The 20,153-nt window shown below is 42.0% G+C and overlaps 1 protein-coding gene across 1 annotated transcript in view; it reads left to right on the top strand.

Moving 5' to 3' along the window:
• Positions 1-2,442: 2,442 nt before the first annotated feature.
• Positions 2,443-20,153, top strand: part of LOC311231709 (dnaJ homolog subfamily A member 3, mitochondrial-like) — a gene marked incomplete at its 5' end in the record, with an annotated part of 54,019 nt that continues 36,308 nt past the window's right edge. The window contains 2 exons of the mRNA XM_084318336.1: positions 2,443-2,653; positions 2,853-2,989. Of these exons, the coding sequence (XP_084174462.1) occupies positions 2,443-2,653; positions 2,853-2,989 (348 nt within the window). The remainder of the gene's footprint in view (positions 2,654-2,852; positions 2,990-20,153) is intronic.

The raw sequence follows: 20,153 nt of genomic DNA on the forward strand, positions 1-20,153 counted from the left end.
CAGATTCTGGGCCCCATGAAAGAATGTATTTGTAGGCCCCCAGTGAATGCGAGCGCGCGTATGCGCGCGAGCGAATTTTTTTTGGCAATTTTTTTATTGATGAAAACGCATAATATGGTTTTTACCTATACATTCAGATCAGCAGTTCAGCACCTGCACTGTTGGTGGGTGAGCCTAGTAAAGGATGTCGCATTGCGTTCATCTTCAATGAATGGACCAATGCAATAGTCTACCAAAGCCCCCCCTCTATCTCTATATATCTCTCACACACACACACACACACACACACACACACACACACACACACACACACACACACACACACACACACACACACACACACACACACACACACACACACACACACACACACACACACTTCAGAAACAAACATAGTATCAATGAGAGCATCAATAATACACCTGAGTGATGTCTAGTAAAAATTTTTTTTTTTTTTTGGGGCCCCCCCTCAGTGCTGGGCCCTTGGAATCATCCTAAGCTACCCCCCCCCAGCTACGCCCCTGTGCACGTGGCACCATTAGGTGCGCGCAACCCCAGATGATTTCAATAACGCACCACTGGTTGTACAGTGTCCCCCACCCACCCACCCCTCCTACCCGACCCCCCCCCCCCCCAACCACCTCCAATGTACAGTCCCCCCCCCCACCTACCCAACCTCCTCCAATGTACAGTTTCTACGTCAAATGTATATACTCTCTTTTCTGGACTCTTTTTTGTATCACAAACAATACTGTATTTGCAAATCTGGTATGTCATAAATGTATAGATGTAGCAGTACTGTCTATCTGTATCTCGTGTATGTCATATGTTATGATGAATTGAAAATGGGGGACCCTGATGTAAACAAGACGAAAGTCTTTCTCTGGTCTGCATCCCCTTAACAATTGTGTGTATTGAGCCGTACTGTATTGTACCCATTCTGCAATCTGTTAATACAATTTTCATCCAACCAATCACTTGTGCGGTTCCTACATTGTATAGGAAATTAAATTAAGAAAATAAACATTTAAACAACTGTGTCTTTATTGTATTATTACTGTATTGTATTGTATGGGCGGGAAAGGAGGAAATAAATCATAATCAACTGAAAATAAACAAACATGTCAAACAAAAAAAGGTTACAACTGACACTTATTATTAATATACAAATATTTTAAAAGAACCATTTCAATTTGTTTACACTGCCTTTTTATTCTATTTTTACTTCTCCACCACTGTACTATAATTATGTGACCTGTACCCAGTGGTGCGTTATTGAAATCATCTGGGGTGACACGCACCACGTGCATGCACGCTCCCGGCGCGTGCGCGCGCTCCCGCGAATGCGCATTTAATGTCCCCTCGCTTGAGCACAGACTAAAGACAGTGCCTAATTGCCTCTACGAATGGAATGTAACACATGTCTTCACAACAAGTTAGGTGTGAATGTATCTGAGAACGTATTTAACACACCTGACGACCGGCGCTATTGATATGCAAATAGCAGAGTACTTATCTGGGGGTTAACCCCGTCCCATGAAGAACGTGCATGCCTGCCTGTACCTCTATGTCTTCTACTACCTGTACCTCCCCTCCCCCCTCCCCATGCTGCTGAATTTATCTTATCTTATGAATACAACGTTCAATTAACGTTTGCTAACGTAGAGAAACGTCAGACGTACTTCGAGATACGTCAGCAGGCATGCGTTGTTCATGGGACGCCGGGACGGGGTAACACGGTGTGCAAGCTCACTCGCTATTTGCATATCAATAGCGCCGGTCGTCAGGTGTGTTAAATACGTTCTCAGACACATTCACACCTAACTTGTTGTGAAGACGTGTTACATTCCATTCGTAGAGGCAATTAGGCACTGTCTTTAGTCTGTGCCCAAGCGAGGGGACATTAAATGCGCATTCGCGGGAGCGCGCGCACGCGCCGGGAGCGCGCGTGCACGTGGTGCGTGTCACCCCAGGTGATTTCAATAACGCACCACTGTACGTCAGACGTACTTCGAGATACTTCCGTACTTTCCGCCAATCAGCGCATTGTCCTGTCAGCGGGAGAAATGTCGTGGGAGTGAATGAATGAATGAATGAAAACTTTATTTAACAGATTGCAGAATGGGTACAATACAGTACGGCTCAATACATACAATTGTTAAGGGGATGCAGACCTGAGAAAGACGTTTGGGGCGGAAGTTGCCCAATCTGGAACAATCTCCGAGGCTGCAGCTGGAGGCTACTCTAAATGCCCAGTCGAGAGAACTGTTTACTGGGACAGAGACATGGAGGCGCACAGTCAGTGGCCAATCAGAGAGCGTCTCCGCAAAATGCGGCTACGGAAAGAATAATGCAGAAGAGAGGGGAGGGAATTCCGCGCTCCTTTGACAGGGCTACACATGCGCACTCCGTCGACGCCCTTTGACCAGTAGTGACGCAAAGATGGCGTCCCCGGCTAGCCGGTATGCTGTACGCTGGGCATTGATAGGGGTTTCTTCTGGGCACCGTCAGGCTTGCTCGCTGCTCGCACCGCCCTCCAGACACCGAGAAACTTTTGCAACAGCAATATTGGGAACAAAGCCGTGCAGGATAGCGAGCAATTTGAACTCTTGGAGACACGGAGATGTCGTGACATTGAAGAAAGGGCTCACAGGTGAGTTAACGTTAGCTAGGACAAGTAGTAGGACGTTATGCTAATAATTGTTGCTACCGGTAACTGCCAAGATTGCTAACTAGTCTTAGTCTTAACCGTGCAATTGCTTTGCTTGTACGCTAACAATTGCTAATCACGCACACCACTGCAAAGTACAATTTGTGACTGGTAAGTCCTTTATGCACCCTCTTCTCTGCAGGAGTGAGTTGTCCCCATGTCATCAGCTGTCACTCCTTCCACACCAGCACCATCTCAGCCAACAAGCAGGACTTCTATGATGTCTTGGGAGTGTCCCGCACATCATCTCAGAAAGAGATCAAGAAGGCCTACTATCAGGTCAGAGGAACACTTTTTTAATGAGTATGTAAATATGTAGACTAGAGACAAGTAGAGATGCAACAGAATGACATGAGACACGATTAGATATACTGTAGTACTACACGCAGACAGCTTACTAGGAAGCTTGCACATGCACAGGTGTACTGTTCAGAAAGGGAACTCTACAGAAATTCCCTGATGGTTGAGTAGATTAGTGGACTTCCTTGATTAGCCTGTAGTCTAGACAATTGTGTCGCTATTCACAATTTGGATGGATGCTTCAATAGATATATCGGGGGACCCTGATGTAAACAAGACAAACGTCTTTCTCTGGTCTGCATCCCCTTAATAGTTTGTGTGTATTGAGCCGTACTGTATTGTACCCATTCTGCAATCTGTTAAATAAAGTTCAAGTTCAAGTTTCTTTATTAGTTGTCAGTCATACAGAAGTACAGAATACTTTTATACAAAATGCTTCTTTCTATTACGCTCCAGAGACTGTGCTAGACAAAAATAGATAAGTATAAAATAAAATAAGTATAGCAAGTAAAAATAGAAGTCACGTACGTGGACACAAGTGTTCAGTATGTACATATGTACAATGTTCAATGCAGAGTAGAAGTAACTGAGTTACCATAATATACTAATATACAATATACTATAGTGCAAAGCAGAAATGGGATGAGGTACAATTTACAGTAAGGTGTAATGAGGTATGGGTTGTAGTGCAAATTCTTTACCAATAAATATAAAGTGGGTGTTCTAAAGTGTGTAAAGTGGGTGCTGCAGTGAGTTGTTTGTTTAAAGTGAGTGTGAGCGTGTGGATGTGTGTGCTGTGTGAGTGCATTTGATGGTTGTTACATAGTGTTATTGTTCGTTGAGCATCCTGATGGCCTGGGGATAGAAGCTTCTTCTGAGTTTTTCTGTGCTTGCCATGAGACTCCAGTATCGCTTGCCTGACCGCAGCAGTTCAAAGAGGCAATTGTTTGGGTGGCTGGAGTCTTTGATAATTCTCTTAGCCTTACCCATGCACCGCTTGTTGTAAATGTTCTGGAGAGCGGGAAGCCAATACACCTATCTCAAACCCTGCCCCTTTTCTTGATCCTCCAATCACAGCTGTCGCTTACCGAGGAAGTCAGAGGTAAGCGACAGCTGTGATTAGAGGATCAAGAAAAGAGGGCAGGGTTTGAGATAGGTCCATTGTGCGTTTGGAACGTGCCACTCTCTGTAGTCTGCTACGGTCTTGTGCGGTGCTATTCCCAAACCAGGAGGGGATATTTCCAGTCAGGATGCTTTCTATTGTGCATGAGTAGAAGTTCTTAAGGATCTTCTGACTGACTTGGAAGTTGGAACTTCCTTAGGCCCCTGAGGAAGTAGAGGCGTTGCCGTGCCTTCTTCACAACACTGTCAATGTGTGTGGTCCATGTCAAGTCCTCGGATATGTGAACTCCGAGGTACTTGAAACTGTTCACTCTCTCAACCGGTGCCCCGTCGATGCTGTCCCTGACCCCCGACCTCTGAAGTCCACAATCATCTCTTTTGTTTTGCTGACGTTCAGGGAGAGGCAGTTCTCCTGACACCACTGCGACAGATTCTCTACCTCTTCCAGGTAGGCCCTCTCGTCGTTGGCAGAGATCAGGCCCACCACTACTGTGTCATCAGCAAATTTGATGATTGTGTTATGGTTCCGCTGTGCCACACAGTCATGTGTGTACACTCAGGGAGTAGAGGAGGGGACTCAGAACACAGCCCTGGGGGGCCCCTATGTTGAGCGTGATGGATGAGGAGGTGCAGTTGCCTGCTCTTACCACCTGGGGTAGTTTCATTCATTCATTCATTCATTCATTCATTCATTCATTCATTCATTCATTCATTCATTCATACTTCTAAGAAATGCCAAAGGTTTTACACGTTTAGTACTTTACCATCTCCTTTGTCAGCTAACTGTTAGCTTCTTGGCGATGTAAATGTTTTATCCCATGGTTTTATTTCTATGGATGTAATTCTCGTTCCTGACAGTTTGCTTCTTCACTAGGGATGCACCAATATGAAAATGTGCCACCGATACCGATTGTTCAACTAACACAATCGGCCGATACCGATATTTGTGGCAAAAAAAAATATTATACTTTTTTTTATATATATATATATATATATATTTTTTTTTTTATGAAACCACTGTATATTTGTATGTCTCTAAATGTTTTGATGAATTGAAAATGGAGGACCCTTATGTAAAAAAGCCAAAAGTCTTTTTCTGGTCTTCATCCTCCAGTCCACTGAGCTGTACTGTATTGTACCCATTCTGCAATCTGTTAATAACGTTTTCAATAAATCAGACAAATGTATAGAAAAGCTTTTATTATAACCATATAACAAAAAATTATATTGTTTATGAAAATGTTTTATCCCTATGCTTGACTATTATTTTAGGCATGGCAACAAATAAAATAATAATAATAAAATGAATAAATAAAATATTAAATAAATAAATAGGCTACACGTCTCTCTTTTTGTGTTACAAATTGTGCTCACCGATATGAACATAGGCCTCTTTACTTACTTAAAAAAAGGAAACATCTCTCTAAACACTATCTCTCAACCAAAGCAATGCAACAGAACAATTTTGATTGACAGCCGATTCTGCCAATTACGTCACACCGCTTGCACCCGCCTCTGCTGTTCTTACCACCAATCGGCAAGGGCCTTTTCGTTTTTTACTTCCGGGATGTCCGCCATTGATTTTGACGAGCTCAACAACAAAGCTAATAATGTTAGCTCCCTGCCGGCCACGAGTGGACTACCAGCGCTCCACAGGAGTACTAAACGAGGCATAATGATTTTACTGCAATGAATGTTATATAATAAAAGCTTTTCTATACATTTGTCTGATTGAAAACTTTATTAACCGATTGCAGAATGGGTACAATTTCAGTACGGGCTCTCTGAGCAAAGGAAGGAACTGACTACTGAGATATGAATGAGTAATGCTTGCTATGTTCGGGTAAATACGCTGATGTTATTGAACGTGTAACTATATAACGTTAATGCCACAAAACGAATGCCTTTGTTAATCATAAGTAACTTTGATGCAGTAGCGTGTGTGTGCAGGTCGCTTTACTGAAACTTTTTTCAAAGTTTGAATGTGTGGACCAGATTGACGCGACACAAATTGATGGATATTTATCGGCTACTGCCATCGGCACATCTGAGCTTATCGGCCGATGGCAGTCAACAAGGCACTGTAGGATAATAATAGTATTCAAATAGAGTCAAATGACTTGCTCACTCAGAGGGTCCAGATAATAAGGTTTATTAACCAGATCAAATCAAATCAATACAACAATAGAGAGTATGGCTGGAGATCTTACCTAGAACAGACCAGCTCCGTCAGTCAGGTAAAAAGATCTCGTTCCCCAGTTGGGGGAGCAGTTAAGTAACCGGTGAACAATGGGGGGAGTGGGGGAAGGGGAGGGGAGGAAGGGGGCGTCATACATATATTCCACAGTTGGGTCCTTTTCTCTTTTATAATGTGGCTGGGACAAGTATTCTCAGATGTATGACTGGAATAGGTAAGGTCAGCATAACATGAGATAATAAATGAGATAAAATAGTAAAATTATAAACTTGTTGTGACCTATTTCGGTCATAGGGTCAATAAATGAAAAGAAATATAAAATAGTAAACACATGAGATACACAATTTAAAGGAATGAATAAATGAGATAATTTGGTGAAATATAAAATAAACAATTAAATGAATGAAAGTAAATATAAAATGAATTAAAGTAAATATAAAATGAATTAATAAATGAGATAGAATATGGTGAAATATAAAATAAACAAAGTAAATATAAAATGAATGTAATATAAAATACACAATTAAAGATAAAATTAGTTATTATTTGAATGTCAGTATTTATACAGTGTGGGTTAAGATCTATGTGTATTTTTAGGGTTGTGAATATCGCCCCTTTTACTTTTTACTTGATGGCACCACCTTTTACTTTAGTATATACACTGTCATCTGGCTATGACCATCAGGTCAATGGTAAAATATAAAAGCATTTAAAGGTTGGCAAACAGATATAAACGTGAATGAAAGAAATGAAAAGAAATATAAAATGAATTAAAATAGTAAACAATGAGATAAAAACGGTAAAAACATGAATGGAATAGGACTTAATGCAAATATGACCATCAGCTCAGTGAATGACACAATTTACAGGAATGTTAAAGAGAAATATAAAATGAATTAAAATAGTAAACAATGAGATAAAAACGGTAAAAACATGAATGGAATAGGACTTAATGCAAATATGACCATCAGCTCAGTGAATGACACAATTTACAGGAATGTTAAAGAGAAATATAAAATGAATTAAAATAGTAAACAATGAGATAAAAACGGTAAAAACATGAATGGAATAGGACTTAATGCAAATATGACCATCAGCTCAGTGAATGACACAATTTACAGGAATGTTAAAGAGAAATATAAAATGAATTAAAATAGTAAACAATGAGATAAAACGGTAAAATATACATCATTTAAAGGTTGGATAAAGAAATGAAAAGAAATATAAAATGAATTAAAATAGTAAACAATGAGATAAAACGGTAAAAACATGAATGGAATAGGACTTAATGCAAATATGACCATCAGCTCAGTGAATGACACAATTTACAGGAATGTTAAAGAGAAATATAAAATGAATTAAAATAGTTGGATTAGAGGTTCTGCATTGTGGATTCTAGTGCGTATCTGTGGAAGTATGGTGCAAGGGGGTTGGTGGGTTCGTTTTGCGTTTCTTCTCTCATGGTCGTGGCGATCATCATGGTTATCGGGGGGGGTTGGCTTGTGCAGAGTACTTTTGTGATGTATCCAACTCCGAATTTTATAGTATGCACACACACTACTAGGATAACAAATATTATTATTGCATACATAATGTACCGAACTACCACTGCTCCTATTGTACCAAGTTTCTCGGTCATCCAATCGGTCATGGTATACGTTGGCGGGATGTGTGCGGCTCTGGAGATGTTGTGCAGGTGTTCAATGATGCTTGGTATAGTCATGTTGTCGTTTGCAGGTATGTAGACACAGCATTCTTGACCGATTAGTTTACATGTTCCTCCAGTACTAGATAGCAGGAAGTCCAGTGCTGCTCTGTTCTGCAATGTCATCAATCTGATTGATGTCAGTTCGTTGCTGACGAGTGACAGTCCTTCAGCATCTGTGTTGGCTAAGTCTTCTATCAGTGTGGATAGGTCTGCGATTTGATCTAGGGCTGACATCACACCATAGGAGGGGATTAGTGCTCTGAAAAAGTCGCATGTCTTGCAGGCCCGGTCATGTGTGTGGAAGTGGTTTGCGTGGCGTGTCTTTCTAGTCAGTGGGTGTTGTGGTAGGGTCAGTGTCACTCTCATGGCTGGCACTAAATATCCTAATGCACATGTGCCTTTCCATCCGGGTGGAAGGGACGGGTAAGCTTGTGCGCCACATATCCAGTAGGTCCCAGGCGGTGCTGGTGTTGTCGTTCGTTGGGTGGTGGGGGTTTCTTTGGTTGTGGGTTTCAGTGGTGTCTTTACAGGGTGGATGTTGTCCCAGGGTGGTGTCAATCTTTGTTGGCGGATGGGGTAGATATTGTCTCTGGTCCGGGGGGATATCGTTCTTCGTTTGCGGGTCGCCTGGGGCACTTCACAATGTTCCAACACCCCGACATTCTTTCCCCAACCCTTTTGAGATACACATTCTGTAAACTTCACTGGGGTAATAGAAACTGGTATTCCATTTGTATCATGACTTTGTCGAATCTTCATGTTTGATTTTGTGCAGCTTTCAGCTGTCCCTGTGGACTTGTTTAGAGAGGCTTTGTGGCATTCTGTTAGTGGGAGGCCCATTAACGGAAAACCATCTTCGGTAGAATGGGGTATTAAGCCGCATACATAGCAATTTGATTGGTTAGCAAAATGTGCGACTGCTTGGCTTAACTTTAAATATAGGTTGTTGCGGTGACTGTTAACATATCTTTTGGTGCGTTCAACTGCTTTCCCCTTACCGCCCTTAAACCCATTGATCCATGATTGAGGTTCGTCCAGTGTCGCCCACACAATGCATCCCGCTATGCCACATGCAATGATTAAGCAGTTCCAGTTGGTGGTCATTTTTCCTATTGTTATTGGTCTCATGGTGGATTTGCCCTTTTGCAGTGGGATGCGTGGATCCAGGATGCTTTTCCGTCGCACTTTACTGCCGTGTCCGTTACTAGCAGCACCTGAAATGGACCAGACCATCTGGGGTTTAGTTTACTTTTTCTTTTGAACACCATTATATATACATAGTCACCTGGGTTCAATCCATGACATGGTGTTGTTGGTGGTTGTGGTTGTGCCTGCCTCACTAAGGGGTGGAGCCTCTTCATCTGGGCACACAAAGCTTTGTAATAGTTAATAGCAATTTCGTCTGCTAGCAATAACTGGACTTGTGATAACGGGGGAAGCATTGTGGTTGGTGTCGACATTGGACGTCCAAATAATATCTCGTGAGGTGACAATCCTGTTCCTCTGTTTGGCATTGATCTCATTTGCATTAATACTAAGGGGAGGGCGTCGGGCCATTTAAGGCCTGTCTCTGTACATGTCTTAGCTAGACGGTTCTTGATGGTTGAGTTTTGTCTTTCTACCGCACCTGCACTTTCAGGGTGGTAGGGTGTGTGCAGGTGTATTTTCATGCCTAATGCGGTAGATAAGTTGTTTATCAGTTGTGCCGTAAAGTGCATACCTCTGTCTGAATTTATGGAGTGTGGACACCCGAATCTTGGAATTATTTCTCTGACTAATACCTTAGCTACTGCTTGAGCGTCGTTGCGTCTGCATGGGAAGACTTCGACCCATTTAGAGAACATATCTACTAAGACTAGCGCGTACTGGTATCCCATGCTTTTTTCTAATTGGATGAAATCCATTTGGATGTTAACAAATGGTCCCCACGGTGGTGGGTGGGCGCCACGTCTAGTCTTTATAGCTTTACCTATATTGTGTTGATTGCATACAACACATCTTGAGCAGTATTGGTGAGCTAAACTGGTGATACCTGGCGCGTGCCACTGTGAAGTGATACTGCCCACCATTGCGAATTTTGACACGTGGCTAAGTCCATGTGCTAATCTTACTAACAGGGGGAGGAGTTGTTTTGGAGCTACAACTCTACCGTCAGCATGTTTCCACATGCCGTCTGGCATTTTGGAACAACCTGCTGACGTCCATACTGGCCACTCAGATGTCGCCTCTGCCTGTAATGAAACGACATGATCAAAAGTGGGAGTATTATCATTGGCGATTGTGATAGCCATTTGTTTTACCAACAGGGAGGGGACGGTCGCTGCCCTTTTGGCACAGTGATCCGCTCTGGCGTTTCCCTTTGCAACCAGAGAAGGAGAAGAAGAATGTGCAACACATTTTACAACAGCCAATAGCTTAGGAAGTAAACACGCCTCTAGTAGGTTAGTGACTAATACAGCATGTTTGATGGGAATGCCTGATGTCTTAATGAACCCTCTGTGTTTCCATATTAATCCCACATTGTGCACTACATTGAACGCATAACTCGAGTCGGTGAAAATTGTAGCAGACTTACCCCTGGCCAACACGCACGCTCTCGTCAAAGCGAAGATCTCCGCTGCCTGTGCTGAACAATTATTAGGTAGTTTTGCACTTTCAATCATCACATGGTCATCAACAACAGCGTATCCAGCATTCAAATCACATCCATTAGTGTGTCTTGACGCGCTACCGTCAACATAATATACTAGATCACTGTTAACTAGTGGTGTTTGTTGTAAATCGGCTCTGGGTGAAGTGACAGCTGAGATTGTATCAATACAGTTATGTGACATTTCGTTATCCTCATATAGGGGAACAAAATTTGCTGGGTTTATTGGCGGTGCACGTTTTATGGTCAAGTTTGGGTTTGCCAATAGAATCGCTGTGTATGTAGTGTGTCTGGATGCTGATAAGTGTTGTGTAGCTGCGTTTTGTAAAATAATACACACAGAATGTGGGACGTAGACTGTTACTGGATGTTCTAGAGTAATGTTGGCGCTTCTCGATACGCAGAACGCGGCTGCAGCAACTGACCGTAGACACGGAGCATACCCCAAGGCTACACTATCAAGTCTTTGTGAATAGTATGCTATTGGTCTCATCTTGTCGCAATTTCTCTGGGCTAGGATCCCTGTCGCGTAGCCTTCTCTTTCTGCGGCAAAAAGTGAGAATTCCATACTGTAGTCTGGCATGCCAAGGCCGGGCGCTGTGGTTAAAGCTTCTTTCATTGCTTGGAACGCAAGTTGTAGTGTCGGAGTCCATGCGATCTGTTTGGGTTGGTCAGATAACGTTAGTGCACGAAGAGGCTGGTCTAATGCGGCATAGTTGAACACGTGTTGGCGACAAAAATTAGCTGCTCCCAAAAATGATAGCATTTCTGTCTTTGATTTTGGATTGGGGCAGTTTTGCAGAGCTTGTACTCGGGTGTGGGATATTACCCGTTTCGAACCGTCGAGTGTGTGTCCCAGGTATTTTACTCTGGTTTTGCAAAACTGTAGTTTTGGCAATGACGCTTTGTGTCCTTTGTTTGCAAGGGCAGTCAATAGTATGACAGAGTCTGTGTGGCATGCTGTTTCACTTGGGGATGACAACAATAGGTCATCTATGAACATTAACAGTGTACTTCCGCCGGGGAACTGTATATCTTTTAGGTCGTGGTGCAAAGCTTGACTATACAATGTTCCTGATTCTGTGTATCCTTGTGGTGCTCTCGTCCACGTCAGTTGTTTACCATTAAATTCGAAAGCGAAAAGATATTGTGAGTCGGCATGGATTGGGAAACTAAAATATGCACTGGATAAATCCACTACTGTGTAATGTGTTGTTGTTGTGGGAATTAATGCCATTACTGTAGATGAATCAGAAACCAATGGGGTGATGGGGATCACGCATTGATTTATGGCTCTCAAGTCTTGTATAAATCGCCAATCACGTTTGTTAGCCTTTATAATGGGACAAATTGGTGTGTTGCAAGGACTTTCGCAGTGTTTTAAAATGCCTTGTGATAGCAGTGATTCTATTACTGGTGTTATTCCATCGATGGCTTCCTGTTTCAGCGGATACTGCTCAAGTTTGGGAGGGGTACAATCTGGTTTCAGTGTGACTCTGTGGGGGACTGCAGATGTCATTAGCCCGACTTCAGTGGAGTGTGATGCCCACAGTTTATGGGGTACCTTAGACAATGAAGTTTCAGGAAGGAAAACAGCGTGTGGGGGCTCTGGTATGCATATCAATGGCCCTTCAATCATGAATGGGGGTGTGGCTATTATGTATCCATCTTTCAATCTAGTTAAATTCCACCCATTTTTCATCTTAACAGTGTGGGAGGTAGCTGTTCTTTTGTCTGTCTGTAGTCTCTTCATCATGGGGGACAAGTCCTGTTCTCCTTCCGCCGTGTCGAATGCGATAGCTATGTGTGGGGTATAATCAGAGTCATGAATTGCCACTCTTTGAACTTCTGATAAGATTACTGTGGCTGCAATGCCCTCATGGGAGATGTATATTTCTGAGAATGCTGGAAACAGTGTGGTCTTACCAATGGATGATTTTACCTTTTCTATATATACTTTTGGTACGTCTGTATCCCATTTGGACGCTGTTACGTGGTGTTCGGCCAGGAACTTCATCTGTAAACACCTCGCGTTCACTCCTGTGTCGGCTTCTGTTATTTCTTTCAATGCTGTGGAAACAAACTCATTGATAGGATCATTATTTAATTTCCATCTGTATTCTATCACATTTCCCACTCGTTGTGACATCATCTGTTGTATTTCAATTCTTTCTCCCTTCTCTGGTAGCTGTAAAAAGACTCCATCTTGTGAGCAGTAAATGTTAGCGTTCATTTTACAAAGCAAGTCTCGTCCACAAAGGTTAACTGCTGCTTTAGATGTTAATAACAAAGAGTGTTCAGTTGAAAAAGAATCGCTAGTTGATTCTATTTTAACTGGTATAGACAAAGGGATTGTCTGTGGGACACCGCTTATCCCGACTGTTAATACAGACTGTCCAGACAAGGGTAATGCCATTGTGCTCTCATCAATTGATGATTGTGTGGCCCCGGTGTCTATCATGAAAGTAACTTCTTTGTTATTTATCATTAAGTTAATTTTGGGTTCCTCTTCGGGATTTGCTGTTAATATTTGCATAACATTCTCCAGACAGATCTTTTTTTCCTGTTGGCACCTCTATGCGACATTCGTCGCCTCGTCTTCTTTGAACGGATCCGCCATAGTGTAATCTGCATATGGTGGGGCGCTAGGATGGGGTTTGTGGGGCCTGCGTGAGTCTCTTTGCATATATTCCCCTTTGTTCCCATTGTTTCTATTCTCCTTTGGACAATAGAACGCCACATGACCCTTTTGTTGGCAAATATGACATGTTACATGGGGACACTCCTGTATTCGGTGTCCTGGTTGATTGCAGTGGTAACATGTTTGTACCCCGTTCCTCTGTGGAGGCCCGTTTCGCGTGTTCCCACCCCCACCCCTTTGGTTGTTTCCCTGGGGGTAATAATTTCTAGCTGGATAGCAGTGTATTGTTTCCTCTTTTACCACCTCTGGTCGAGATACAAAGACTCCGATGTCTTTGATGACACGTTTCTTGTCGTGATGCTGTCGTTCTATATTGATGGCTGCGTTCTTAACGTTTGTAATAGGAGAGCTCTCCCAATCTAACTGGACGGCTTTCAAATGTTTTCCAACGTGTGGTAAGAGGCCATTAACGAAATAGGATACCTGGATTGCGAGTCCCTCGTCTGCCGTTAATCCGCTGTTCGCGGCCCAAGCCGCTTTGAATTTACTGTAAAACGCATCGACTGTTTCAAACTCGTTTTGAACGCAAGCTGTGATATTTGACATGCATGCATTTCGCCTTGCCAAACCTTGTACCGCGGCTGTTATCGCAGTAATACACTGTTCTCTAGTGTTGTTTTCACTCCAGGCATCACTGCTTGGAATAGCCATTTGCGTTGAGACGCTGTGATATTTATTTCCTAGACATCCCAACATTAGCTGTTTCATGTCCCTAGGGGTCGGGCTATAGCAATGGCATATTAAATCCAATTGTTCGATAAAACCCATTGGGTCTCTGTCGGGTTTGGGAAATTGTTCAACGAGTCCTTTTAATTCTGTCGGTGACCATGGTCGGTAAACTGTAGCGTTTACATTTTCGCCTAGTGGGACAATCCTCATAGGATATGTGCTGGTCGGTTTCTCGGATCTAGTGACCATTTGTGATGGTTCCGGAGGTGTTTTAACCTTTTCTATTTTATCCGCTGGTGGTGACGGTGGTTGCACTGTTGGTGAACTAGCAGGTCTATTGTTCCTTGATGGTCCTGCTTCTACATTTTCTCTTTCGTCTGGGTTCCTATCTAAAACCACATGTGCGTCTCTGTTAAACGTCACTCTTGTGGATATGTCATCGTCTGAATCGTCTTCTACCACGCTTGCGGTCAGGCTTGGATATAGGCCTTTAACATTTTTGATATTGGGCCTTGTGTTACTTTCTCTGTCTTTTCCGTTGTCAAGCGTTTTAGTTTGAGACTGCGTTATAATACTTTTTTCCGCCTCTTCTTTTAAACGTGTCATATTTCTCAAATCAATTTCACATTGCCACAAAACCAATGCATGTTTGATACGACTTTGTTTTCTCACGGTAAACGATCTGGCACGTTCACGGAAACTTTCGCGTACGCCTCTAAGTTTCCCGTTATGAAAACACCCTAGGACTGGCCAGTTGTTTTTTGTCCATTTTGACCACAATCCCAAATATTTTACAGCTATAGGTCCATATTTTGTTAGCATGAAGTCGCACAGAGAGTTGCCGGTAACGTCATTTTTGCTTAGTGAACGCCCCATGATACCAGCTATATGCCCCGCGTTGCCCTCGATGTAACGTCCCTGATATGATCAGACTGGTAAACAGTGAGGAGGAAAGAGAGAGAGAGAGAAATAGACAGACAGAGATAGACAGACAAAAAAAAAACTAGAACATATGCCCTATTTTTAGTTATAACTAAATAATTGTATATAAGGTGGAGACCAGACACTCAATCTTATATATTTGGTATCTTAATTATAACTTATTTTATATACTTGGTATCTTAATTATAGCTTATTAACTGTAGCAATCTATATTGTTCTAGAGAACCAATTTAGGTATTCATTCAAGTCAAAGTTAATTTTTCAGGTCTGATTCTAAGATATATGTATTTCAGTTGTATACTGCTATACCTAATTTAGATGTTGAATCCTTATACATATTATTCCAATTACTTTATGTATCGTTATCACTATGTAATTTATAGCGCCGTTATCATTACCTATCGTGAAACCGGAAGTGGAACCAAAACTACAATTCCCAACCGGAAATCACTACCGGAAATCACTTTCCTGGCTTCCTTGTATAACGTATAACGTTAACTCAATGCTTTGCGATATCAGCCGGTTCGTTCTTAACTCAATAAACACCTCAGCGGGTTATAATACTGTGCACACACAAACAAGACTCAAACAGACAAACAACGAAAATACATAAAAGTTAACGTGTGTATATACCTGGTCTGTATTGGATCGCTGTTCGTTTAATCGCCCAGCACCCTGCTGCGATAAGGCATTTATACCCTTGATATACCTATACACCGTTATTAAAGCATAACGACCGAATCCTGAACTTCGAAATTTAATAGCGATATATTAGATTATATATACCTTTTAATCGTAGTCTCGGTCCCTTCAACCAGCGATTAATGTCCCGTTAAATGTACATTTACGTACTGTCGAGGCACCGCTAGTTTCCTTCCCGCTCTCTGTATGATTAATTGATTAATTTAATCCAAATATATCGTTTTCAGGAATGGAAGAGTGAGCTTAGTTTAAGGTTGTATCTATGAATATATATCGTTACTCTGTTAAATCTAATTAGATTATAACAGCTTCTCGGTCCTAGCGTCCCGCCTCTTTGCCACAAGAATCATAGAATAGTTTCTAAGAGAGTCGCGTTTTCCAATGATATCACTCTAATAAGCTCACGTATCTTCCTTTGTTGACAACCTTTGTGTGCCTTAGCTTTTGGTCGGCTCCGACTCGACTCAGGAATAGCACTTCAACCTATAGCAAATCCTACCAGAACCTCCTGATATAGGACCGGAGTACACGCGTTTCCCCCGTAACGAATCCCAATACAGCCCAGATATTCAACACACTTTATTCTATTGTCCAGCCATAGTCTCGAATATTAAAACACACAGTAAATGCTCACCTTGTGCAGAGAGAAGTGGGGATCACACCAATGTGTTCCAGATACCGGCCGGCCTAAACTAATCCTTTTCTCTCTACACCTGAGAACAGATCAGTCTGCACAAAATTCGAAATTCGCGACGCCAAATTGTAAGATAATAATAGTATTCAAATAGAGTCAAATGACTTGCTCACTCAGAGGGTCCAGATAATAAGGTTTATTAACCAGATCAAATCAAATCAATACAACAATAGAGAGTATGGCTGGAGATCTTACCTAGAACAGACCAGCTCCGTCAGTCAGGTAAAAAGATCTCGTTCCCCAGTTGGGGGAGCAGTTAAGTAACCGGTGAACAATGGGGGGAGTGGGGGAAGGGGAGGGGAGGAAGGGGGCGTCATACATATATTCCACAGCACTTATCGGCCGATACCGATACCCGACCGATATATCGGTGCACCCCTATTCTTCACAATAATGGTTCTGGGAACCGCGCCTCTATGACCGGCAATGTCACTAAACTCACTTATTCATTCAGTCATTCATTCGGTAGTCTGACTCTGCCCCTAATGGTGGCTCGATGGCATGGCATTTTGTGTTTCTTGACAACAACAATCCCCATGTGCAACACTTGCGCAGACATGGGGCACCCACCCAGAGCTAACCATCTCAACACCATGGTATGAAAGCTCCTGGTAGAAAAGCATTAGATTCAGTAGAACACCATTCATTTTAATGATGTTCTGAGCCGTGTTTATATAGGTTAGCTAAGTATTTAAGGTCGCTATTGCCTATTTGTTGATCAAAGAGAGAAATAGAGACAGGAAAGAGGGGAATAGAGAGAGAGAGATGGGGCTCAGCCTCTCGCTCACTGTTTTTCCATTTGGCCAATATCACAGTCGAAGTGTGATGTTACTCTTTCATCACATATGTGTGTGTGTACTGGCAAATCTGTGCGCAAAGAGCACCCTCGACTTAAACACAACACGGACCACAGCTCCCCCTTAAAGCCTGCAACACTTCGCATCTATGACACAATTGTAGGCGCCTTTTCTTTCCAGTGCTGTTGCTGCAAGGACGGAGCATGGCAAAGACCTAGGATGAGATTCAGTTAGCATTCCCTCCACACAGAAGACATGACTGTGTAAAGGCCTCTGCATGCTACAGAAACTTCAAAGCAACTGCAACACAACATCGACAAAGCAACGGTGTTTTAGACACTCTGCCTTTATGCTTCTGCAACATCGACGCGCAAAGTTAGTTTAACTAAAGTTAGTTTAGGTTCGTGTTAACGTTAGATAATGTACAAAATAAACGTATTTCCGGTGATTTTAGACGTCGCTCTTTTATTTTGAAAACCCCCGACCGGAAGTGTTATAGTGTCTGTTGCTAGCAGCTTAACTTTCTGTGCTTTTCGAGCTAACGTTACCGTAACATCATTAGTTTCCAATGGAGAGGACCTCGGCTATGCATGCAGCTCAAACTACCTATTGGAATAAATTAATTGATTGATGTTTAACTTGTCCCTGTGTGTGTCCAGTCATTTCGACTAGCAAACGTTGTATTTAACGTTACCTCAGGACGGATACCATTGTATTTACTTGGTTAGCTATGTAGCTAATGTGGATAGCATTTTGAATAGACCCAATGCTAGCTGGCTGGCTACAGCTTTATTTACTAAATTATGGAGGCTTTTTAATCGTCAAGGTAAGAGAGGATTTGTCATGATCAACTGAAGGCGTATGCTATGGAACAATATGTGCTTGGGTTTTCAGAAAAAGGCGAGCTATGTGACGCTAATTATTTAGCGTCAACGCTGGCTTCAACAATGGAGGATATTATTCTCTGCGGGACTAATATTATTCTATGACAGCCCCGCCCCCATTCGCTAACCAACCAATCACTGCTACGCAATATCGACGCAACGGTTGTTCAGATTAGATTCTGGGGACATGTACGCAACGTCCAAGCAACACAGTCTACAAGACCCTCTAAAACAGGGCTATTCAACTGGCGGCCCGCGGGCCAGATCCGGCCCGCGGGATGATTCTGACCGGCCCGCCAAAGATTACATGATAATAAAAAAAAATAAAAAAAAAATATCTTTTTTTATATATTTTTTATTTTATTTATTTTTTTAACTTTTTTCTTTTCATGTCAACGTTAACACGCACAATTGAGCCAAAAGTCACTCAATTAATGACAGATTTCATTGATAAATTGAGGGAAAACTTTGCAAGTCGATTTGATGAATTTGACATGTCCAGAGAATTTTATGCATTTTGTGAGCAACCCATTTGCCAATGTAGCTGCTATTTCCACAAAAGGACAAGAGTTCCTTGCATCACTTCACATTGATGAAGGTCTCCTGCAACTTGAAATAATTGACATGCAAGCATCATCTGCTCTGAAGCAGGCACTTGAGAATGAATCCACCACAACATTTTGGATAAAGTGTATTCATGTCAAGACATTCCCCAAAATAAAAACGCTGGCAATATCTGTGCTAACAATGTTTGGCTCAACATACACCTGTGAATCCAATTTCTCTCACATGAATGCCATTAAAACAAGCAACGTGCCTCCTTGACAAATGAGCATTTGCATCACTGTTTGCGGGTAGCCCTCACTTCCTATGAACCCTCTTTCTCTGCCATTGCCCAGTCAAAGAAGTGCAATCGCTCTCATTAGATGTGTGTATGTAGGCTAGGCCTGTCTGCCTGATGTTTGAGAGTTAAGAGTGGACAATAAGTGCTAATAAGATGCTGTGATTTGCTGTTGTTGCACAGACATGAAGCACTTTTTCATAAGCTCAGCTACACTATAAATGTGTTTTTTTGTTCAAGTGTTGATGTTAGAATGTTCAGATGCACATCATGCACTTGTTTGTTTTTTATTTTATTTTTATATTGAAATGTTGAAGAGGAGATGTTGCAGTTGTTGCACAGTCATAAATGAAGCACTTTCTGCAGGAGATGTTGCAGATGTGGCACATAAATGAAGCACTTTTTTTGAAAAGTATACTACTTTTGCAATGTAGTTAAATAAAAGTTGTGAAAATGTGGTTGCGTGTTGTGTCAAGTGTACATATGGTGGAATGAACTACCCATCCCAGTTAGGACAGCCGAATCCCGTCCAATCTTTCGCCGTCGACTAAAGACTCACTTCTTCAACCATTATCTGAAATGATTAAAAAAAAAAAAAAAAAACAGATCTAACCCTGACTAACCTTACTGTCATGCACTTGTCCTAATAAACTAACCTACACTGTAACACGCAACACTTGATGAACATTGTTACTCAGCTGATAGAGTTGTACCCTTCTTGCTGTCTTGTCATACAGAACTTGTAAGTCGCTTTGGATAAAAGCGTCAGCTAAATGACTAAATGTAAATGTAAAATGTACATATATTCATAGCACGGGGAGGCGCCGTGGCAGTCCGGCCCCTGGCCCCTTGGGTTTCTGACAATGTGGCCCCCTGAACAATTTAGTTGAATAGCCCTGCTCTAAAACAACCGCGCTGAAATCGCGCCGATGTTGTGTTGCAGTTGCTCTGAAGTTTCTGTAGCATGCAGAGGCCTTAAGCGACCGTCCAAACCGTCAATAATGACACAGTTGTCTTGATTGGGAGCAGTGACGTAATGGAATTTAATCACTTGCTAGCGTTCAAATGATTTTAAATTCAGTGTCCTGTGCTGTTAGAACAAAAAAATTAATACTGAAAGGTGGACATTCTAAAAAAAACCTGAATACAATCTTTAATTGCATTGCATCTTGTACTGTATCTGTGTACCTTTTGCATACAATGTCATGAAGAGATTTCTTTGTGTTTTGAATTCTA

This window comes from Notolepis coatsorum (genome assembly GCF_963971535.1).
Source record: "Notolepis coatsorum genome assembly, chromosome: 7".
Taxonomy (NCBI): domain Eukaryota; kingdom Metazoa; phylum Chordata; class Actinopteri; order Aulopiformes; family Paralepididae; genus Notolepis; species Notolepis coatsorum.